The 24358-nt window shown below is 50.0% G+C and overlaps 1 protein-coding gene across 1 annotated transcript in view; it reads right to left on the bottom strand.

Annotated features, from left to right (window-relative positions):
* The window catches only part of brsk2a (BR serine/threonine kinase 2a), a 129487-nt gene that overhangs the window by 25229 nt on the left and 79900 nt on the right, over nucleotides 1–24358 (bottom strand). Inside the window, 6 exon segments of the mRNA XM_084672204.1 lie at nucleotides 1418–1564; nucleotides 2931–2999; nucleotides 3128–3161; nucleotides 7149–7265; nucleotides 17065–17205; nucleotides 19097–19182. Of these exon segments, the coding sequence (XP_084528330.1) occupies nucleotides 1418–1564; nucleotides 2931–2999; nucleotides 3128–3161; nucleotides 7149–7265; nucleotides 17065–17205; nucleotides 19097–19182 (594 nt within the window).

The following is a 24358-nucleotide window of genomic DNA, read 5'->3' as shown; positions in this document are numbered from 1 at the left end:
TGCATGTAAGTGTGTGTGGGTGTGATGGGGAGGTGTAAGAGAAAGACAGAGAGAGAGAAAGAGAGAGAATAGTAACCTTAACATAAGAACAGGGACGGGTTTTCTCAGGACATTGCAACCATGCTGCTTATGCATGCTGGGAAATGTAGGCACTTAGAACAACCTTTCCGCCTCCACCACGAGTGGAGACGGAAGTGGCAAAGAGAGCAGAGGATTCGCACAGGACAAGGCCTGCATCTGTGGAACAGCTTCCAGTCAAGTTTATCACCATAATCACCCTCCTTACCCTCTCTCTGTGTCTTTGTCTCTCTTACTCTTCCGCCATCTCATTCTCACTCTCACTCTCTCTCTCTCTCTCTCTCTCTCTCTCTCTCTCTCTCTCTCTCTCTCTCTCTCGCTTAGCATCAAGCCCTCAGCCTCTCACCTATCCTCCACTAATGTCATTCAGTACCGGCTCTAACTTTATCTACAGTGTAACACTCACATCACGCCCCCTCCACCCACCCACACACACACACACACGTTTTCTGTTCTCTTAGGGCTCCTGTGAATGCGTCCTCCCTGACATACTGATGGATAGCTCAGCCATGAGGGATTGGGATATTAGCATGCACTCAAGGGCAGCATCCCTAGCGTACACACACACACACACAATACCGTCCACTGTCCCAAAGAAATCACCTGGCGTGTAAGGGAAATGTTGAGTTTTTATGTGTGTGTCCGAGTGTGTGTGTGTATGAGAGTATCTGTATGAAAAAATAAGAAATACAGGGCAAGAACAAAGGGCACCATCATTCCTCTGTGTACAACTCACACTTTGAACTCTCTGACCGCTTTCATCATTTACATTTTAGTCCTGTCTCGTATCCGCTCTCCCTCTGTGTCTTTCCCTGGCTCTTTATATGGTTTGTATCTCTCTTAAAATGTTCTACCATTCTATGTCTCTCTTTCTCTTCTTCAGTCACCTTGCCAAGGTGATCCATTTCTCCATTAGAAAGAGAGGGGGGAAGGGATAGAGGGAGGAAGAGAGAGGGAGGAAGGGAGAGAGGGAATAAGAGAGGGAGGGAGGAAGAGAGAGAGGGAGGGAGAGAGGGAGGAAGGAAGAGAGGGAGGGAGGAAGGGAGAGAGGGAGGAAGAGAGAGAGGGAGGAGAAAGACAGGAGGAAGGGAGAGAGGGAGGAAGGGAGAGAGGGAGGAAGAGCGAGAGGCAGCTAGGTAGAAAGACATCCTGTGATGTGTACACGATGCTGGAGCCGAGGAGGCTAACTCAAAATCGCCTCTGCCGTCTTCAGCACTCTCAGGCCAACAGAGCACTGAGAAAAGGAGGAGGATGAGATGTGGGAGAAGGGCGATGAGGAGAAGACGGATCAGACCAATTCAACTAAATGGTAAATGATGTGCCATGATGCGTTACTGACCGTCAGACGCTTGGTGGCGTCCACCTCGATCATGCCCCTCAGCAGGTTCTGGCAGTCTGGAGGGATGAAGTGGGGCATGTGGAACACTCCCAGCTTCACCTTCTCCAGAAGGTTCCTCAGGTTGTCATCGTCGAACGGCAGAGCTCCCTAGATGGGAGGGGGGCATAGAGACAGAGACAGTGAGAGAGAAAGAGAGAGAGGGAGAGAGAGAGAGAGAGAGAGAGAGAGAGAGAGAGAGAGAGAGAAAGAGAGAGAGAGAGAGAGAGAGAGAGAGAGAGAGAAAAGGGGAGAGAGAAAGAGAAGAGGGGAGAGAGAAACAGAGCCAGAGCCAGAGAGAAAGAGAAAGAGAGAAAGAGAAAGAGAGCAAGAAAGACACAGAAAAGAGAGAGGCGTAGAGAAGAGACAGAGTTTTGACATATGTTCGGAAATTGCTCGTGCTTCAGAATTCAGACACATTAATAAACAAAAAAACAAAGAAGAACCTGAGGACAAGAGGGCCAAAACAACCCAACACCCTCAGAGAACTGTCTGACATGAGCAGGCTCTCATCTCCACAACTCCACAACACTCCAATTACAGAGATTTGCCTCCAAACCTAACAAATAAATAATAAAAAACAAAATGATGAGTGTTTTAATAATTACCCATCTCTCTCTCTCTCTCTCTCTCTTTCTCCCTCCTCCCCACTTTAGTAACCCAACCAGAGTCATTTATCAGATGGGCTGACAGCCTGCAGATGTGGCTGTTTGATAGATGACAGCTTCGACGAGTAGACGGTAGAAATATAACATGCCAAACAGAGACCGGCGGAGAGAGAAAGGGAGAGGGAGAGGAAGAGTGACAGAGAGGAGAGAGAGAGAGAGAGAGAGAGAGAGAGAGAGAGAGAGAGATAGAGAGAGAGAGACAGAGAGAGAGAGAGAGAGAGAGAGAGAGACAGAGAGAGAGAGAGAGAGAGAGAGAGAGAGAGAGAGAGAGAGAGATAAGGGACCCTATGCTGAGGGAGCTGGATGGAGATGATGGGGGAGAAGCCTAACTGCAGGGGCGGAGCAGTGTGTCTGGTTGTCTGTCTAATGGCGCTCTGTGTCTCTGCCACGCAGGGGAGGGGTGGCACCTGCTGCTCACAGGCTGGAACATATGGACAAGATGAAACTAATACTGACTACGTCTCCATTGTCCTTGGAATCCCAGATTTGTAAATGCAAAGGTGCGCGCACGCACTCGCAAACCACAAGCACATAAACACACACATTTTATGCCCAAATGACAGGCTGTCAGTGTTCTGCATGTTTGGTGTCGTTAGGGATGGCTTCTTGCAGCTGTGCTGTGTACATGATGCAGATCTGAGGATGGTACCAGGCTGCTGAGACAGGCCGTGAGGGAGGAGGCATGTTTAGAGGATGTCACTGGTCAACATTGTCCAGAGCAGGAGGTAGCTCTGCTGGTCTGGGCTCTGGACGGCAAGGATGCTCGATAAGCATCTTTGGTGTGGCCGGTGCGGTCAGCTGACACTCACCACCAACAGGGCGAAGAGAATGACCCCACAGCTCCATACGTCTGCTCTCCTCCCATCATACTTCTCCCCCTGAGAGAGAGAGAGAGAGCGAGAGAGAGAGAGAGAGAGGGCAAGAGAAAATAAAGAGAAAAATAGAGATTAGACATCAATAAAAGGTGGATGAAGGTAATAAAGAGGAGCGAGGAAAGCAAACTCACCCTGATGACCTCTGGACACGCGTAGTGTGGAGATCTGAGGACAGAGAGAGGGATGGGGGAGGGGGACGATGGAGGGAGGGGGGGGAAGGGGGGAGGGGAGGGGGGAGGGACAAAGGAGGGATGTGGGGACATGGGGGAGGGAGGGAGGGAGGGAGGGAGGGAGGGAGGGAGGGAGGGAGGGAGGGAGGGAGGGAGGGAGGGAGGGAGGGAGGGAGGGAGGGAGGGAGGGAGGGAGGGAGGGAGGGAGGGAGGGAGGGAGGGAGGGAGGGAGGGAGGGAGGGAGGGAGGGAGGGAGGGAGGGAGGGAGGGAGGGAGGGAGGGAGGGAGGGAGGGAGGGAGGGGAAGAAAAGATAGATTAGCTCAACCCAGGATTATCAGTGTATTGTATATTCTGCGTATAGGGTAGTCAGGTGTGTGATGTATGTGTAGGGTAGTCAGATGTGTGATATATGTGTAGGGTAGTCAGATGTGTGATGTATGTGTAGGGTAGTCAGGTGTGTGATGTATGTGTAGGGTAGTCAGATGTGTGATGTATGTGTAGGGTAGTCAGATGTGTGATGTATGTGTAGGGTAGTCAGATGTGTGATGTATGTGTAGGGTAGTCAGGTGTGTGTTTAGGTAGCCAGCTGGAAGTCTCTGCTCGCAGATGAAGTTGTCCTGAGGGGCAGACAGACACCCTCTAGCATGTTCACTCAAGGGCATCCTCTCCCAGCGCCTGCTGGCCAGACACACTAATCTCTATAGCACCTGGAGCGACTGACAGCAAAGCCAATGGCCAGATTGACACATCAATATCATATGAAGATTGATGGAGCCAGCCCGCAGCTCCTAGTCTCTCTCCCTCTCTTTCTCGTTCTCCATCTCTCCCTCTCCCTCTCCCTCTCCCTCTCCCTCTCCCTCTCCCTCTCTCTCTCTCTCTCTCTCTCTCTCTCTCTCTCTCTCTCTCTCTCTCTCTCTCTCTCTCTCTCTCTCTCTCTCTCTCTCTCTCCATCACAGACTGTGGGGGACAGGGTGTTCTCTATAAATACAGTCCATGAAACCATCTGCCTTATCTCTCTCCTCCTCCTCCTCCATCTCTTCACCCCAACTCTTTCCGCCTCTTCTTCCTCAGTCCCTCCCCTCCTCCCTTTCTTCCCCCACACTTCAGTTCCTATTCAGGATCTTCTAATAGGAGGAATACTGGACTATAATGAGAGCCAATCACAGGCCTGTAAACAACGGCACCATTAGAGGGCTTGTTGTCTTGTGGACTCGCGAATGTCGAGGCCTGACAGCTCCCGACTTCCTGAGGCGCTGTCAGAGAGCGCCAGCGCCGCGATAACGAACCAACCAACCCCGCCGCCGGCATACCGTAGGAGGAAGTTCAAACGTGCGCCTATGCAAATACGGCCTTCCTGATTGCAGGTGTCATGCTGCATTATGCAAATGAGCGAGAGAACCTGCGGGAGATAGACGTTAGTTAAGCCGCGCGCACGCCAAAACACACAGTCTATGACAGGAGCGAGGGGAAGATATAGACTCGTTATGTCGGACCAGGCAACAGGCAAACAACCTGGGGAGTGTCAGCATAATGAGGAAGGAACAAATAGCTGGCCTTTGTTTCAGAGCTGGGTCTTTATCTGGGACTATTAGAACAGCGCAGTTGTGCTGTAACACCATATGTTTCCCAGTTGTGTCTCCCTCTCCATAGGCCTCACAAGATCCCCTGCAGCCTGGTGGGCAAGAACAGAACACGGCCTTCACACCCACTTGACCAGACAGCTCTGAATAGAGGGTTTTTGTCTTCTTCGCCTGCTGCAGTCTTTTGTTCTGCGCTTCACTTTAACGAGAACTCGACCGCAGGAAGACAAGGGTGAAAAGTGTGGAGAGGAGGTGTTGAGAGGACCTGTCTCTGAGAGGCTGGGTGGACAGTCGGAGTGGTCTTCCCACTGTCGCGCACAGCAAACAGGCTTCTGGTGAGGAGAGAGAGAGAGAGGCTGGCAAGTGAGAGGGTGTTGCTGAAACCTTCCCCTCCAACCCAACAGAAGCACGGGAACAAGGACAGCTGTGTTGGGTGGGTGGGGGGGGGGGTGTGTGGAGGGGGGGGGGGGCGGATGTGTGTGGGGGGGGGGGTCACTACATTGACCTGCTCCAAGTCCCTCATCTTAAACTGCATTCTCAATCTTACTCTCATCCGCACCCTCACCCAAGTCCTCACCTTCACCTCTCTCAAACAGCAGCCCAGCCACAGCTGGAGGTAAACTGACCGTAAGCATACAGTGGTTTGGGAGACACGGGAAGTCCTGGGGTTTAAATGCAGCTGGACAACACCATGGGGAATACTCAGCAGAACAAGCTACATCCTGCTTTATTTATCAAGCCCTGTCTGAGACTCTAGGATCAGAGTCAGGGTGAGGGTTGAAGCGTAACACATTCCTGAACGTAGCCATAGCAGATAAAGGTCTCTTAATCTGCAGAAAAATGACTTTTATACTGTTAGCATAAAGTGTGCAGACTGTAAAATTGACTATAAGTGAAATAGTGGGAGGGTTTCTCACCAGTGGTGCTGTATGTGAAAGTGAGTAAATGTGGGCTAGCCATTGTAGAGAGCATAGACACCCTCGGATTACCAATGCATCACAAATTTGGGCAGGCAGCCATTTATGCAAGTCACTGTGCCTAATAGGGGGAAACCACAGTCAGACCTACATCAGTGTTAAACAGCAGAGATCTCAGTGTCTCTAATAACCTAACACGGATACTGGAAGCTACCATTTGCATAGTGATTTACCTTGAATCAATCACGAGGAGCCTGAGATGACTACACTGTGGAGCTTTCCCACAATGAGACCGATAGAGAGATACTTTGTGTGTGTGCGCGTGTGTGAGAGGTGTGAGCATGTGTGAGCGAGGGTATGAAGAGATGTGTGCGCGTGTGTATGTGTGTCTCCCCAGCCCCCCCTGGTGCTGAAGGGAGTCCTCCCCCATGCCTTCCTCCTCTCCCCCCTCAGCCTCACCCCGCCCCTGACTCCTCTCCCCATGGCAGGCTGAATACATTTGTGTCAGCCACTGCTGGCTGAGAGGCCAGATACATGGGTTTAATTAAACTCTCATATCTGCACTTAGAGGTGGGAGGGTTAGGGGTGGAGGAGCGATCAACAATGACAGTCACACATTGTATATGCTGTGCTGCACGATAACTGACTTTCGTGAAAAATACTCACATACACATGCACTGTGTGTGTGTGTGTGGGTTTGTGAAAGGAAACCAAACCACAGCAGCCCTTTTCCACCTGGGTCACGTATTTTAGGACGTGTACCCATAAAGGAGGAAGCCGGTGCCAAGCACCTGGAACATGACATCACTGAGACTGACCATCAAGGAAGATCCAGAGCAGGTCTATCAGAGCAGATAGAAGTATAACAGACTGTATGTCAGCCTTTGTGTGTGTGCGTGTGGGCACGTGTGTAGGAACGCAAACAATCCTTGTTGAGCACAAAATAAATTTGAGTTCACAGCAGTAATGCCCCTACTGTGTTTTTGTGTGTTCGTATGCCTGTGTGTGTGTGTATGTGTGTGGGTGTGTCAGTCTGTTTGAAATGCCTGTTTTTAGGTCCGGGCCACAGAATGTGGACAGATTCAGGTCTGTGTCCGTCAGAGGACCTCTCTGTCTCCTCTCTGCGGGCACGCACGTGTCACACGAGAGCAGAGCCCGGCCGAGACATCCAGGTCAACCAGGAACAGCTGGCTAAAACAGCCGCAGACCTCCAGACGCATTGCATTATTTATAGAAATACACACACGCAGCAATCTCTGTTGGAACACACAGAAAAAGCACTCGAAAGCTTCCTGCCGTCTGAATCCATACTGAATCTGCCGGGGTGGTAAACTTGGTAGATCTGCTGAAGGCTGGGATCATTAAAAGGGACTCAGAACAGTGTACTGCATGGTGTGTTTTCTTGTACCTGGGTTGCGCCAGTAGCTTTATATCAGGTGTATCGGGAGGTGTGTGTGTGTGTTTGTGCGTGTTAATCTACTCACCCACAGCTGGTCTCCAGCAGGCTGTCTCCCACCTGCAGAGAAGCCATGCCGAAGTCTGCTATCCTGATGTTGTTCTTCTCATCTAACAACAGGTTCTCAGGTTTCAGGTCCCTGTGGCTGGAACACAACATCCACAAAGGGTTAACTCCCCTTCCAGACGCACGCACGCACCCACACCCTTACCCCCTCTCATCACAGTTAGAACGTGACAGCGTTATCAACACTGTGGGTCCACCAGGGGGTCCAGTCCGTTTAACCACTCTCTCATCCCCCCCCACTCTTCTGTGTTTCCCCGTGTCTGAGAGTCGACAGCCCCCCGCTACGCCCCCGCCCTATACCACCCCTCCTCCCCGATTGCAGAGGCCATTGTGTGGGCCGGCAGTCGAGTTAGACAGGCTCATTAGCTGCCATTAGCCATCAGCAGGCAGAGAAGAGACAGCAGAGACAGAGGTACTCAGCAGGCCTGCAGCGGGCGGAGAGGGGCCCAGTGTTAGACGATGCCGTCGCACGTTAAATGTCTCTTTTGATGAGTCACTCTTCAAAAGGCGGGCGGCCACGTTCTTTTCTTCGACATGCATTCATCCTGTCCTCCTGGCAGAGGAGGAATTCTGCTTTGACTCCCAGACTGCTTTGCTCAAGACTCTCCATGCCAGGAATAACTGTCTATCTATCACTCTGTCTGTCAATTAATCAATGTATCCATGTATCCATCTATGTGTCTGTGTGTCTATCTATGTGTCTGTCTGTGTATCTATCTATACGTCTGTCTGTTTCCCCCTCTCACTCGCTCCCCTTCTCTCTAACAGTCATGTAACTAATGATCTGAGAGATGGAGCCATAGGACAGCTTGTCTTGATGTCACAGACGTCCTTTGATCCCCCGCCTGGACTAATGGTGGTTGGGGTGGGGGGGGGGGGGGGGGGTGACTGCCGTCAAAAAGAAGCTCATCAAAACCAACATTTAACCTTAGATGACATCATCTAGCAGTCACTTCCTTTCCCGAGGGGACTCAAAGTCGTCTGGCCTATCTCTGGCCCTTCCTGTTATCCTGAGACGGAATGACAGTCAGCTAGCGATAGTCACTGTAGAATATATCTACAAGTACTATACCAATTTATAGTCTTCATATACAATTACTCTCATTTCAAGCCCAATGCATTATTCAGTTATGTGAAAAGACACATTAAATACATGAAAGCAGGTGGTGCTGAAGTGGAGGTGACAAAAACCCGGGCAGATCGAAAACAAGTTGTAAAAATCCTTAACAGCCCTTGACGTTAACAGTGACTGTTGGCGATATCCGCCATCTCGAAATAGTCCTTCACCTCCACCCTCATCAGACAAACAAATTATCTGAACGACCCTGACAAGTCCAAAAACACCAGCCTCGTCTCTACAAACAACATCTAAATCACTCTCTCAAGCTGAATACCTCTACACAGCAAACCCTGCATACAAACCCTGGCCCTGATCTCACCGCCCAGACAAACACACACACACACACACACACACAAACACAGACACACAAACACACACACACAGACATACACACACAGACATACACAGCCAGCGTTCTCTTCCAAAGACCTGGCAGTAGCCCAGACCAGGAACATGTTCACCCCCAGCTACCTAAGCTTTATTAGCTGTCAGGACCTGGGAATCCATGATGCCTCATTCCAGTCGTGTATCTCTGTGTACTAGGGGCAGACATAGCGTGTTGTTGTCCTCTCTGGATGACAGCAGGGCCTGGGTGAGGATATCTCTGTCTCACACTCCTCTACTGTACCAACCAGGGGATGCTAATCTGGCTGCAACAGCCACTGTGAATGTAACTGTAGCCTCTTCCAGAGCATCCGCATACACCGATACAGTCGCAGAGTCCGGCAGGGTTCCTTCCTGCTTCCTGCTTCCTGTTCTAGAAGCAGGAAGTGGATCTGCTGCTTGAAGTGGAAGTGTATGGAGTGAAAACATGACTTTAGGAGCTCTCACCCTAATCCCTATAAACCATTCCCCAAAGAGTTGTTCTCCATGTGTCTGTGGCATTCCGGCGACAGAGAGAAGAGGGCTCGGGGTTTGTGCCTAATAAGCTCCGAGCACAGGTTCACTTTGATTCATGACAAGAAGTTGTCTTGTCATGTGAGTCGTGCCTCACTTTAACAGCGCGTCATTGTGTTTGTGCTCATCGATTGATTTCAATGTACCGTTCTTTGGCTGACACCGCTTTCACCTTTTAATACGTTGTTTATATTCAAACACGATCGACTGATGGATTGATTCACACAGGCCACTGCTGTACCTGGATAGCTTCCCAGTGAGGATCTCTCTCAGTCGGCCTGTCGTACACGACTGCTACAGTCCACCAGGAGAGGCTTGATTGCCTGGCGTCGTCAGAGCTGCGAGGCCAGGCTCCATGGGATATTCTCTGGCTGAGCAGCAGGAGATGCCTCCTGGGCTCCAGGCTGCCAGAACCTCTATGATATGCTTATACTGATGAGCTCTTCACGGCACTAATATCCCCCTTCACTGCGTTGTGCTGCATGAGAACGAGGTGTCTTGCCGATGGTCGGATCCGGTGCTCGATCCAGAGCAGGGAGTGCATAAACCCAGGAGGACGGAAGTAGGATCTTGGTATGCGGAGCCAATTTATTTGAGTGAGGTGAATGAAGTGAAATGAGACACTTCAAAGTTCTACGAATGGGAAATGGGCCTTTTCAAGGTTTGTTTTTTTTACATTCAGAGTTGATCACGTATATGTTGGTGTGTGTTTGTGTGTGGGTGTGAGTGTGTGTCTGTGTTTGCACATACTCACTGTAGCTATTTTCCTGAAACACACACTCATGTGCTGAGTGGGCTTTTAACTTCATTTCAGGTTGAAACATTGCATTTAGCCTTCCCTGCTATTACCCCTCTTCCCATCCTCTCCTTTCACAAGACAACTTTTTCAAACTCGTATCGACCTAATTAGAGGGGAACGGGTGCTCTAAACCTCTCAGATATCCCCCTGCGTTCTCCAGCGAGACGATGCGCCCTCTGTGTGCTAAGCAGGGCTAATGCTAGCCCCCCTTCATTAGTAAACGGGGTTAATTGTGTGTTAAGAGCAGTGGAGGGGGATCCAGAGGAGGGTTACTGTGGGCTGATGTTTCTGGCAGCTCCGGGTTTCCTCACTAGGCTGACTGGCTGTGTTTAGCTCCGTGCCTCCAGGCTGTCAGCCCGGACTGTCTGTTTGTGTTGCGCTCCCATAGGGCTGAACGGCTACTGTCTACGGGTTGGAGAAAACAACAGGGCCGCCCATAGCTACAGTAGGCACAGTGTGCACATGACATTGTGAACATAACGTTTGCTTATTTACTCTGGACATGGACTGGTGGGATGTTACACTCGCTGCGTGCTCACAATGCAAATCGAATATGCACAGCTGTTTCACAAGTTGGAGGGTTAACAATGATGTCTTAGTGACATCACTTAGCCATGACAGGACCATTGCTGTGTAGTCCCAGGGTACTGATCCATGTTGTGCACTGTAGCTGATAATTGGTTATTCAGCACAGCCAATAGCCTCGCTTTAGTCACCTACAGTAGTCAAACATTCAGTCAGTCAGCCAACCAGCCAGCCAACCAACCAGACGGGCAAAAAGGCCAACCAGCCACCACTCAGACAGGCAGCCAACCAGCCACCACTAAGTCAGCCAGCCAGCCACCCACTCTGCCAGCCAGCCAACCAACCAGCCACCACAGCCCGATGTGCTGCAGTCTCAGTCTCCTCCATGAGGCTCTCTCTCTCTCTCTCTCTCTCTCTCTCTCTCTCTCTCTCTCTCTCTCTCTCTCTCTCTCTCTCTCTCTCTCTCTCTCTCTCTCTCTCTCTCTCTGTCTCTCTCTCTGTCTCTCTCTCTGTCTCTCTCTCTCTCTCTCTCTCTCTCTCTCTCTCTCTCTCTCTCTCTCTCTCTCTCTCTCTCTCTCTCTCTCTCTCTCTCTCTCTCTCTCTCTCTCTCTCTCACTCTTCTCTCTGGCCCTCCTCCTTCACCTCCTTCACCTCCCACCCTCTCCCTCCGTCTCCCTCCCCCGTCTCCCAAAGCTGGAGGATATGGACTGGACCAGCTTCCTCTCCACAGCTATATCCAGAGGAGATGAGTCATCAAGGGACACATGAATGAAGGATTGAAGGGAAGGGAGCTAATCTCTCATTTAGAACCATATGGCTCTAGCGGCTCACCGAGAGAGCCTGGGTTGGTAGTTAAAAAATGTCGGGCCGTGTTGGTAAACATTTCCAGTGAGTTTTTTACGTGGACTATGATGAATAAAGGTGCCATTTTTTCATAATTCATCTTTATCATTCTTTCATTCCGCTGAGCACCTAATGACCTCCCTTCCGATCGCGAGGCCTTGTACTGCCATTTACCCCCTGCCTCACTTACCTCCTCCTTCGTCCATCATACTAGCCCACCCCCTCCCACCCCAGCTACCCCGCCCCCTGCGTTCTGCCCCGCAGCATTAACCAGGGCTGGGGGAGAAGGGGATGAGGAACCAGGAGAGAGATTATCATCCATTAAGTGCTCTTGCCACCCGTCAGCTATGATGATGATAGCACATAAACACTGGGCTCCAAAACTAGCAGACAGACAAGCAGACAATAAGGAAGGCAGACAGACAGACAGACAGACAGACAGACAGACAGACAGACAGACAGACAGGCAGACAGACAGACAGACAGGCAGGCAGGCAGGCAGGCAGGCAGGCAGGCAGACAGGCAGGCAGGCAGACAGGCAGGCAGGTGGGACTATGCTGGGGTGGGAACAGACAGACAGGAATGTGTCTCTCATGCTGCAGCACAGGATGATGCACGGAGAGGCAGAGGTGAAGGGACTGGAGGAGTGGTAGAAGAAGGGTGGAGATGAGGTGAGTTTGTGCTGTGCCACACGAAGGCTGTGTAAATAACTGAGTAAATGTTGTGTGTGTGTGTGTGTGTTTGATGTGTGCGTGTGTGAACTAATCAGTTTTATGGATAGGGTTCCATTCCAGAACGCTGCAGTGGGAATGTCCAGTTCACCGGACACAATGCTGGGAGCCATTCTGTTTGACGGATTGTCTTTATCTATTATCCACACACAGTCCCTGTGCATCACCCGCCCACCCAGGAACACACACGCACACACATTTACAAACACCCACATCCCTACACAGACACAGACACACACAGACACACACATATACACCCACACACAAACACACACACACAAGCGATGATGATCCAGACCACTGCAATTATTATCCACAAGGGGTGGGAGACATGCAAGGGTGAAATCCCTTATGCGTGTGTGTCTTTGTGTGTATGTGTGTGTGTGTGTCTTTGTTTGTGTGTGTGTGTGTGTGTATGTGTGTGTTTGTGTGGGTGGGTAGGTAGGGGGGTTGTTAATGCAAGCAATCACAAGCTTATATCTGTCTCAGAATGACACAGGGTGGCAATGAAAGTGGGCGTACAAAATAAGTGGAGGGTGATGGGGAGGCGTGCTGTGCGTCATCCCTCATTTCCCTGACCACCAGGTGACCCCTCTTGGGGCCTTGGCCAGGCCACAGTCTGGCCTTGGAATGGGAGGATGGATGAGTAGGAGGATGGGAGGATGAGATGATGACAAAAATGGGAGGGTGGGAGGAAAGTAGAATGGAAATATGAGAGAATGGGAGGATGGGTTAGCATTAGGGTGAATGAAAGGATGGAGGATGGGATGAGAGGACAGGAGGAAGGAAGGCACCTAGGGCAATGAACTCTGGAACCCTGTTTAAATAACTGCTGCTTCTATCTCGACTTTCCTTTTCGTGATTCCGTCTCCACCCCGGCCGACTGGGGTTACTCTAACAGGGGGAACCAGTCAAGGCTAACGGATTTTGGAGCCCTTGATTACAAGGATAAGAAATTACACAGGAGATCTCAAACAGGAGAGGGGGGCACAGGAGAGTGAAACAAAGGGCGAGCAGAAGGAGAGGAAGGGAGAGAGGCCCAGAGTGTTGGAGGAAAGGGAAGAGTGAGGGAGGTTAACAGACTCTGGCAGTAGAGACAGGGGGGCCAATCCGGGAACATGATTGGTTCACTGGTCTTGTTGACATGGGTCAGAGGCGGGGTCAGAATCAGACGGGCAGGCTGACAGGTCTGTAGGACAATCCTCTCTCCCTCTCACTGAAGTGACTTGACTCTCTGGACCTCCATATGGACATCTAGCAGTTGGCTTTTGAGGACTGGTAGCAGGTCCTGAGAGTTGAACAGTGCAGCACCAGCCATGTTCAGCTGCTGAATGATGTACTGTCTCCCTGAGCTTCCCAAGAGTGCAGAACATCTGCCAAAAACAAAAACAGCCTATCAAGTGATTAAATGATGCAATACCCTGCCATTCACAGTAGGGGGAGACAGTTACGCCCCCCCCCCCCCTACTCCACAGCTCCCTGCCCCCCCCTGGCCCTGCCCTCCCCCGGCCCTGTGTGTCTGGCTCAGACTCCCACTGCTACTTGGAGGATCAAAGACCCAGGTGATGTCTGTCTGACAGGCCTACTCCCCTCTCAGACAGACAGGCAAGCCTCTCTTCTATCTCTGCATGAGCCCAGGACACACACCCAGCCACACACACACACACCGACGCTCACCCACACACACTTATTTACACCCCCACACACACATACATACAGACACACCTGCACACACACACACACACCTGACACGCAGATACAAACATCTTTTACCTCACTTGCTTACAATCCCCCCTTCCTGCTCTCCAGCTGTGTCAGCCTCCCCCCCCCCCCCCCCGCCCCCACCACGCCCCCAGCTCTCCTGGAATAGCACACACCTAAACAGCTGAGCTTAGACCCCTGCACAGAAATGCCCGCTTTTATTCTTTATTGTTTATTTATGAGGATCCCCATTAGCCGCTGCCGTTGCAAAGGCTAGTCCTCCTGGCATCCAATCACACAACATGGAACACAGACAGCCATCAAACAACCATCGACCAGACATGGCTGTTGACTGTGTCGTGTAATGCACAAAAGAGCCAGTACTTCCTTCTTAGTCTCGCCTCATGGTATATAACAGGGGCGTTGTTAGATATAAAGATCTAGGGCACAGATCCCTTTTTTTTTTTCCAAGCTTGCTGCGTATTCACTACTCGGTTATAGAAACTCCCCTTGTTTAACCCACTATACAACAGTTCAGGGACGCTTGATATCAGCTTCTGCAGGGACATCCATAGTTAATGCGAGCATGCACATTTCTGTCGCATTCATTTGAGCGCAAATACTGCTTTTTGAGCTTCATGTAATATTGTTTTTATGTTTTAGTCAAAATAATAGGATCGGTAGGCCTATTATTTAGAAACTACCTCAATTCTGACACTTCTGAGTGCGTGCTGCAGTGGCTATTTGGCAAGCTCAGAAGAGTGCTCTGACATGGAATCCTGCGGGCATCGACATGTGCTTTGATTTGACAAGTGTTGATTGGGATATGATTGCGTTTATTTTTTCCGGCATTATCAATCTAAATGAATGCCCTAACTAATAAAATTGTTAAAACTAAAACTAGATTTTACTGGGGCACAGCAGATTCATTCTGGGGCACGTGCCCCAGTCAAAAGGGTCTAACGACGCCCCTGGTATATAATATAATACGGACAGATCATTGGACCAGAAAACAGAGAAGGGGTGTTAAAGGAGCAAACAGAAAGTCTACTAGATACAGTATTGTAATGCCAGTCGTGTTTGTCAGTCAGCCCCTGGGTCAGCCTGGCAGCCTGTCAGTGAGTCACAACAACAGGTCTCTCATTGGAACAGAAGAAGTCTTCAAACAACATTCCGACAGCACTGCACCGATGAGTCATGATTGAGGGAGGGAGGGAGGGAAGGGGGGGGGTATAGAGTCTGCGTTAAATCTGTAGAGGAACACACAGGGAAAACCATGAAAGAAGAAGAAAATAAAACAACAGAGTTAAGAGCAGAGTTCTACATTCTGCCAGGTGATAAACTGAGTACTTTCTCCTCCTGCTTCTTCTCCTCCTCATCCTCTCTCTCTCTCTCTCTCTCTCTCTCATCCATATCCTGGTCCTGAATCTACCGTATGGCTTTGAGGATATATTTAGGGAAGAGGAGAGGGGGTGGGTGGAAGAGAGAGAGAGAGAGAGAGAGAGAGAGAGAAAGAGAGAGAGAGAAAGAGAGAGAGAGAGAGAGAGAGAGAGAGAGAGAGAGAGAGAGAGAGAGAGAGAGAGAGAGAGAGAGAGAGAGATAGGGGGAGGGGGGGGGGGTAAAGGATTGGGGAGGCGGGTACCCCCACCTCCTGTGGATGGTGCATGTGGGTGAGAGGGAGATGTGTCACGATGAGTCACGGGATGATAGATGCTCTCTTAAAAGCCCCCTGCACATTTCCTCTGCACACAGACGTTATTGAAGTGATGTTTGGGGATGCTCTGTTCTCATTAGCGAGTTAGAGGAGGGGAGGAGGGAGGAGGGCGAGGAGAGAGTGTGATACCGGCAGAGGGGATACCGGCAGCCTTTCAAATGATCACCCTCATCACAAATGCACCAGCTATCAATATTATACAGAAATCTGTCTGTGTGAAGAGGAAGTGTGCGAGGGTGTGCACTCATGCGGGTGTGTTTGTCGCAGGCTTTTACTCATAATCTGTTGTTGTCAGAGTTGATCAAACCTAACTATTCCCTCAGGTGTGAGGATTCTGTTCCAGATTATTCTGCATGTGCTTCCTTGCTCTCTAAACACCACAATCAGACCTGTGTGTCCGAAAACTCATCCAAACAAATATGACTTTTTGGAGGATTCAAATCATTTTGGGACACATCCAGCCTCAAGTCTGTGTACCTGTCCAACAAACACGCTGGCTCGGTGACACACCGCAAGCCATGTGACACAGCCACCCAATAGAAGCCCATTAGAGGCTGGCTCTGTTCATTTCCTATGAAGCATCATTGCTTGTGGTTCTGTCACACTGGCCCTCTCCTGCAGCAGCGCTGCGATAACTCAGCCCTGGGCTCCAGGGAGAGACGGGGACCAGCTGACACCGTCTGGCCTGAGCAGAGGGCATGTGACCACCATCAACATCAATACAACCACTGGATTCCCCAAAATGTTCCCATTTCCTCAACCGTGAAGGAGAGAGGAAAGCAGAGAGAAGTTCTCTCTGGTGCCAGGGAGTGTGCATACTGGAGGAGTACGGAGAGAATCATGAAAATACTTTGTCTTGATATCTTGATACAGTTGTAACTGAAAGGCCCTGGGTGTGAATATGTTAGATGCGATGAGAGCAGGAGAGGGGAGGGGAGGAAGAGGAGTGGAGAAAAGATGGTTTTCCCATGGTTTCCTCTTCTGGTACTGTACGTGAGGAGACAGATGAAGCCCCGGGGCATGCACTTCACACTTCACTGTAAGTGGCAACCAACCACACACACACACTCACACACCTAATCAACGCCTACAGTAATATATGGGTTTGAAGACTTCACAAAGGTGCCCTGAGTCTGTGGCTTTGAAACCAGTCAAATTACCACCAGGGGCTAAAGATACAAATACATTAAGAACTGTGTCACGCTAATGACTTTAGATGCAGATCTTGGAAGCTATTAAACTGCAATAACTAAGTACCGTGAATAAACAGAAAATAACATGGTATTTTCACTTTGAAAGGGAGCCTAACCCTAACCCAACAATGTGAGACATGTAAGTCATGTTTTCTCCCTCTTTATGTCAAACAGTTAATGAGTTGGTGTTAACCAACCACATCTAACCGTCTCACATTCCTACACAGGGTCAGGATAGACTGGTTGGAATGGGCTGGATGTGATCCACAACCATAACAACCAGTAAAATACTACAGGTTTTTTGGCATCCGAGTGTCCATCTGAATGTCTGAGAGTAAACATGAGAAGGAAGTACCAGATAGAGTGGCTGTGGCAGAAGTCCAGGGCTGAGATGATCTGTCTGAAGAACTTTCTAGCCTCCTTGGGCGTCAGCCTGCCTTTCTTCACCAGGTAGTCAAAGAGCTCTCCCCCAGACACATGCTCTAGGACCAGGTACCTGAAAGGGAGAACACACAAAGTACAAGTTGAAAACATCTCCCTCCACCTCTCTGCTCCCTCCCGCCCTCTCCGCCCTCCTTCCCTCCCTTTCCCCCTCTGCCCTCCCTACATTTACATTTAGCAGACGCTCTTATCCAGAGCGACTTACAATAAGTACAGGGACATTCCCCCTGAGGCAAGTAGGGTGAAGTGCCTTACCCAAGGACACAACGTCATATGGTACAGCGGGGAATCAATCCGGCAACCCTCCCTCCCTTTCCCCCTCTGCCCTCCCTTCCTCCCTCTATCCCTCCTTCTCCCCTCCTTCCCTTCCACGTTGTTTACGACCCCTGTCCCCCTGGCCCAAGAGATGGCGTGTCTGGCCATGTGACGGACAGTCCTTCATCTGGAGGGGTATGGACGTGCTCCAGCACTGCAGAGCACCGAGGGGAGATGAATCTCTCCTGACCCAGCACACATGCTGCCTCGGTGGGATGACAGCCAGCCCTGCTGCCCCTGGGCTGGCCTAGCCTGCTCATATATCCTGGCTATGCACCTCCCTCCATCTTCACGGGACAAATTTAATCTCAGGCCGTGGAGTAGTCCCATGTGTGATATTGTGTGTGGTGTATGTGTTTGTGTGTGTGTGTGTCTACTGCTCATCTCTCTCATGGCGGTATTGATTATACAATATCCACACAAACTGCAATTGGCCCCTGAGCACACAGTGAAGAGAAGTCAGCAGCCCTGTAAAGACCCTGACACAGGTTATGGGATGTCCAGTAATACACCAGACAGACTGGCCCAGCATGAGGCTAGCATACTGAGCCCAGAGGAGAACCTTCCACCCTTTCTGCAGTATTAATAGAATATTACTGCTTCAAATTACAGCCGTGGCAGGTTACTGTATGCTTCCATTGACTACTGAAAGCTGCTGTTAATAATTCCACTTTTGAAGGACAGATACTGCACATACCATGAAATATTTTGCTTAATATATTCAAAATATTGAACGCACTATGATGTACAACATGATTATTTGACACACCGGAGGCTCCGGGCTGAAAGACGTGCCAGAGGAAGCAGGCTGAGGGTCCAGCTAGGCTACAGCCTGCTATGGAGACCAACTGTCAGACTCGATAAGCAGAGTGAGGAAATTGGATGTTAATAATCTAATTACAGGGCGTTATGTATTAAAATATGTGTTGTTATCAGTGGAAATGTGACATAGACTCTCTTTGCGGAATCCCATTTGGCCTGTAAAGCGCATGGCTAATTGAATCAGTTGACATAGAGTCCCTCTGGAGAGAAAGGATACTGCCCAGACTGATGGTCCTGCCACTCACCACAGCTAAAAGTAGCTGTTTTGTATGTCTGCCTATCTCTGCGTGTCTTATGAATGTGTGTGCGTGTGTGTGCATGAATGCGTGTTTGCGCATGTGTGTCTATGTGTGTGTGTGTCTGTGTGTGTGTACTGGCTATATCACCAGGGGGATGAGTCTGTCACCCTCCATAGCTAATGTTGGTTAATGCAGGGTGTTGACTGATGAGCGTATGGTGATGTTTACATAACAGAGGCTCCCTGGCTCTATTAGACTATTAGCCAGCGTGACTAAACAGCAACTTCACTCAATTGGTCCGTCCACCTCTTTATCACAACCGCTGCCCTGCCCCCAAGTCACCATGTACAAATAAAACGTCTCGTCTTTAATCTAAGGGCGGGGGTTCAAGGAACCTCAGACCAATGACGTCGTCGCCAGTCCGTTGTTTGTTCCGCTGTGTAGTCACGGAGACAGGATGTCATTAAGAAGGGGTCACGACTGTCACATGGTGTTACATGCATTCACTCCATTGGCTAAATTAGGAGGAAGGAAAGGGCCAGCGCTCCGTGGAGGAACGATGGTACTCACAAGTATTTCTTGTTTTCGTAGACGTCGTGCAGTTTTAAAACATGCGGGTGTTCTATGAGCTTCAGAATGGCTATTTCCCGCTCCACCTGTGAGAAAAAAGAGAGAAAGGGGGGGGGGGGGGGGTAGAGAGATGGGAACAGAAAAAGTACGTATTAGTGAGGTAGTTCGTCGTGGACTCCTATCTACGAACCACAGAGCACAGTGTGCCCCCCCGGATCCCAGATTATCCACCTGTCACATCACACTCTGCCTTTCTCAACAGGCCGCTGATAAGCACTGGCCTGGGGTCTGTTTAAAGGGCGTGGTGTCCTAAGCTACTGCTGACTGCCAGGTTTACACCAGCTGTAGAATCTAAAGTCTGGTCTGAGGTCAGTTATCAGGGCAGGGAAGCTTCACAGGAAGCAGAGCTGACTGGCATGACAAACCAGCTGAGGGAGGAGAGATAAGAATGGTGTGTGTGTGAGTGTTCTTGAGGGAACATTTTCTTGGTTCTCTCAAGTTCAATGCTGTTTCCAAGGTGTTTTTGAGTTTCGCATTAGGGTTAGATTTACATTACATTTACATGAAGCATTAGGAGGTTCAAAGGTTAAGCTAAGTTTTAGGGTTAGGGTTAGGTTTAGGGCTCACATTTGGTTTTTGGGTTCGGTGTAAGGTCAGAGTGAAGGTTAGGGTTAAGGTCAGGGTTTATGTTATTGACTTGGGAAAACAAGATTTTGAATGGAAATGGCTTGTTCAGTGCCCACAAGAATCGCCAGGCAAACATTGTGTGTGCGCGAGTTGGTTTGGTACGACGTGCATGCACAGGAAGTTGATGACTGTGTCCCTCTCCCTCCACCCCTCTACGAGCGTTCTGTCCATTCAGAGGACAGAGGTCGAGCAAGGGTCCACATAGGTAGACTTCCTCCTGTCGCTCCTCGGCTCAGAGAGACGTGCTGTACAAACACTGTGGACACGTTGACAGGGTACGGGCTGAGAGGACAGAACGTGAAGCTGTGTTCCGCTGTCGCTTGCCGGGCACCCGGGAGAAACGTACTTGCATGGGATTTTTTGGTGAGCCGATTTTGCTTCTGACCATCGGGTCGGATTTGCATCAGGGACCGCGGGGTTTGTTGAGGGCGTGTGCACCTGCCACTGGGAATCAGCATGGAATACAGAACGCTCTGAATGGAACGCTTGCCTCCTCCCGCCGTCACACTCAACCCTGTCCTGTCCTGTCCTCTCCTCCCCTCTCACCCCTCCCTTCCTCCCATGTGTTCATTCTCCTTGTCCTATAGCTTCCCCTAACTGAAAACTGACAGTTGACTACATTCGGAGAGTAATGCTGAGCTGGGCCTCTGTCTCCTGTAACCTGCCCTCGCCTCTGTTCCTGCCTCCTCCTCTGCCCTCGCCTCCCTGCTCCTGCCCCTCAGCATTGCCCTTGTGCCGACTCTGAAACGAGGCAGTACCAGAAAAGTCAACGCAAAAAGCAACATAGACTGAGTCAAGAAGCAAAGGAGGCGTCTCAGGTAAAAGGGGTGTCACCGATTAGCGGTATGAAAGGTAACAGCGGCTAGGCTAATCAGGGCTAATCCCGAGGATAATTAGCGCTATCCGCGGCGCTATGTCTTGTCCTTTATCACCTGAGGGCTGAGGTGTGATATTAGCAGTAGATCACACTAGCTCAGCATGGTGCCTTGCCTGAAGAGGCAAAAAACCCCTATGACTGGAGGAGATGATCTGTCTTAGGCTAAAGGCACAGCTGCAGCAGCTTTAAGGCTGGAACTGTATCTGTATCCGGTCTCCCTTTTTGAGCTAATTGAAATGAAAATAATGAGCACACGGCTTAACGCAAAGAGGACTCGACTGTACAGTACAATACAGACGCCCTCGTATCAAAAGATTACCAGGATTTATCTATGGATATAAATTAATGAAACTGTTTGTCTGTCTCTTTGGCTGGCAGGCCGGCACTCCAGCTGGTATTCCTACCTGTTTATCTGTAGTAGTTAGGGCTCCGTCTCTTTATCCTACTGGGACCCAGCAACTCATTTATGTCCACTATCAAGGTTTTGGGTTTATGACTTTAAACCCACACTGCCCTTATTTCCTTAGTTTGAATTCATTGTATCCAGTTGAGAAAGCATCATGTTATCTCTAACAATGCGAAATGTGACCAACCTCAGAAATGGCTGTCTAATTCAAATTAAGTTGGTTAAGATAGATAACTGCAATAAATATGAATGAGTTTCGAATTGTATCTCTTCCTTGAAATATGTTTGTCTTTAACCAAACCTTGGTTTTATTTATGTTCAAATAAAATACATATGTGAATATGATCTGAGTCTCAGGAGGCTAAACTGCTGGTGGTTGTGTTCACGGCCAGATGCCCCCTCTCTCCACCAGGCAGCAGAGCTTACACACCTGCCCACATCACACCTGCCCCCTGCACACCTGCCCCCTGCACACCTGCCCCCAGCACACCTGCCCCCAGCACATCTGACCCCAGCACACCTGCCCCCAGCACACCTGCCCCCAGCACACCTGCCCCAAGCACACCTGCCCCCAGCACACCTGCCCCCATCACACCTGCCCCCATCACACCTGCCCCAAGCACACCTGACCCAAGCACACCTGACCCCAGAGGCTATGCTGACACACAGGCATGGCAAACCAAAGCAATACACAGATGGCCGTTCCTGATATGGGGCACACACACACACACACAAACACTTGGAACAAAGTTCCAAAGTTTCACAACTTCCTAACTATCTTCTTTATCATAGTGACCCACTAGCCACCCAAAACTATCTCAATCTCTACATCCCATCCCTTCATCCCTTTCCTACCTTCCCATCCCTCCATCCTCTTTACTGGCTTGACATCTTTACACAGCCACCCACAGTAGTCATTAACCACCATATCTACAAGGTGTGCACGTGTGTTCCCTTTCAATCTCTCTCTCAGACACACCCACCCACACAAACACACGCGCTGGCTTCAGGTCTCTTCCCACACTGCTGCTCAGAGAGAAAAGAGGAGAGGAAGAGAGGAGGAAGGGAGGAGAGGAGGAAAGGATTAGGGGAAAAGAGAGGGAGTAAAAACTGGGAGAAAAGGGGAAGGTATTTAATCCAGTAGACATGAGATATTATTTAATTTGTAGACTGAGAGCAGAGGAGAGAGAAGATGGTGGAAAAGGTGAGCTGGCAAGGAAGGCAAGTAACCAATAAATACCATTAAAACAGAGTAGGTATGGAAGGTGTACCCCCTGGCAAACCCCTTCCCTTCTCCCCCCCCCCCCCCCGCCAAGGTTAGTGAGTGTGGGGGTTGATTCTGATAGGTCAGTTTTTCCCATGTCTGATAATCACCCCTAATGGAACAACCTACCAGCTCACTAATGGACCACACTGCACTGGCCTTCTCCCAGGAGAGAAATAACCCTGGATTGGAAAACCAACCAACATCTCTTGCTTTCTCTCTCAGACACATTCTCTCTCTGCAACTCTCTCTCCAACTCTCTCTCTCTCCAACTCACTCTCACCAACTCTTTCTCTCTTTCTTATCAGCTCTCTTCACGAACTCTGCGCCTCCACCAACTTTCTCTCTCCCTCGCTTTTCTCTCCCCAGTTCTATCATTCCTCCACCTCGGTGCGAACCGCACGAAAGGTCGAGCGAGAACGCAAGACTGACACTAATCCAAATTGGTTGTTTGACGGGGAGATAATTTGTCTTGTAGATTAAGGTGTTCATCATTATCGAGTGGCCATCATTAGTTTCGGAGGTCATCGCCCAGGCCTGGCGGTGGAATGGCTGATTGGCTGTGGTCTGCTGGGGTGTCCTGTCAGTGTCATATCCTGTCTAATGGAACAAACCACTGAGCTGGAAACTGAGGTGGCGTTCGGCTCCACAGACATCTATTAGATCCAAAATGGTGGAAGTTTACAGTGCTGGTAGAATTTCTGGTGACTGCTTCTTCTAATAGGTAGTTACTGGAATGCTTAGTGACCAGAAAGACTTATTAGGATGTTAACTTTGAGCCAACACCAGCCAATGTTTGGGACCTGAGTCTGCCTTTGCACAGAAGGCCAACCTAAATCAGACCCTTTCCCCTGGGGGCCTTCAGCCTAACCAACCTAACCAACATTCTGTTGTGGTTGCTTTGGACAATAAACCCAATGCACATTAAATTCAATGTCAATTAAATGTTCCCAATGCTAGATCCCTGTATCATTTGCAGGTGCAGATGGCATGTCAGGATGGGGTAGTAAAGTGCCATGTGGACCGTGGGCACGGCCGGGCCCATCTCGCCATCGCTACTGGAGAACAAATACATCTCTGCGAAAGACAGCTGTTCCTGAACAACACAGGAAGAGACCTGCGCCGTCAGGCACATCCTGGAGGTAAACAGAGAGGCTCCTAACCGTACTGCCACAGCTATGATGCAGGGATTGTGCTAGCGGATTGGCCTGCGGATCAAGAGGTCCCAGGTCCAAATCCCCCCAGTAACTCGCTAATGGATAAAGCGCCTGATCAGTCAACACGTTATTTATTTTTTGGTGACAGCGTCACGTCTGATCAAGTTGTCTCGGTGATGGAGCTAAGAGGATGGACTGTGGAGCCCTACCCACCGATCAAAGGACAGCGGACAGGATGCCACATCACAGACACGGAGACGCAACCTTGTCATACATGTCACACGTCTGAACACAGCAGCTGAACAAACCTCAAGGGGAAACCAGCCTCAGTGATCGCAACTGCAGTGATCAAAAGCACAGTGATGTCTCATTCAGTCTTTACATATCTCTCTCTCTCTATGTCCCTCCATCTCTCTCAATCCCTATACATCCCTCTCTCCCTCTCTCAATCTCCCTTTCACCCCCTATTGTCTCTCTCTCTCTTTCTCTATCTCTTTCTCTCTGTCTCTCTCTCTCTCAGCCCCAGGGCGAGGCTAGAGGTCTCTTGATCACCAGTTGAAGGGATCAAAGAGGGCTAGCTCGACGTGTGTCAGATGAAACACCGAAGCCCCACTCAGTGTACACCAACACACGGGAGGCTTCTCTACGGCAGGGCTAGCAGCTGCAGGTCAGATAAAGAGAGCGATTTGACGAGAGAGAAAGAGGAGAAAGGAGGAATAGAGGAGAAAAAGAGGAAACGATGGAAAGAGAGAGAGAGAGAGAGAGAGAGAGAGAGAGAGAGAGGTTGTGCCAGTTAACCCTCTGGGGTCCCAGGCAGCTTTTGTTGCTAATTAACACGACATGCGGTGAGCATAACCTCCTTAGCAGCTCA

This window comes from Hypomesus nipponensis, chromosome 14 (genome assembly GCF_054491055.1).
Source record: "Hypomesus nipponensis isolate SF chromosome 14, ASM5449105v1, whole genome shotgun sequence".
NCBI classification, from domain to species: Eukaryota; Metazoa; Chordata; class Actinopteri; order Osmeriformes; family Osmeridae; genus Hypomesus; species Hypomesus nipponensis.
The sequence above is the reverse complement of the archived record's forward strand: the minus strand, read 5'-3'. Positions and strand labels throughout refer to the sequence as shown.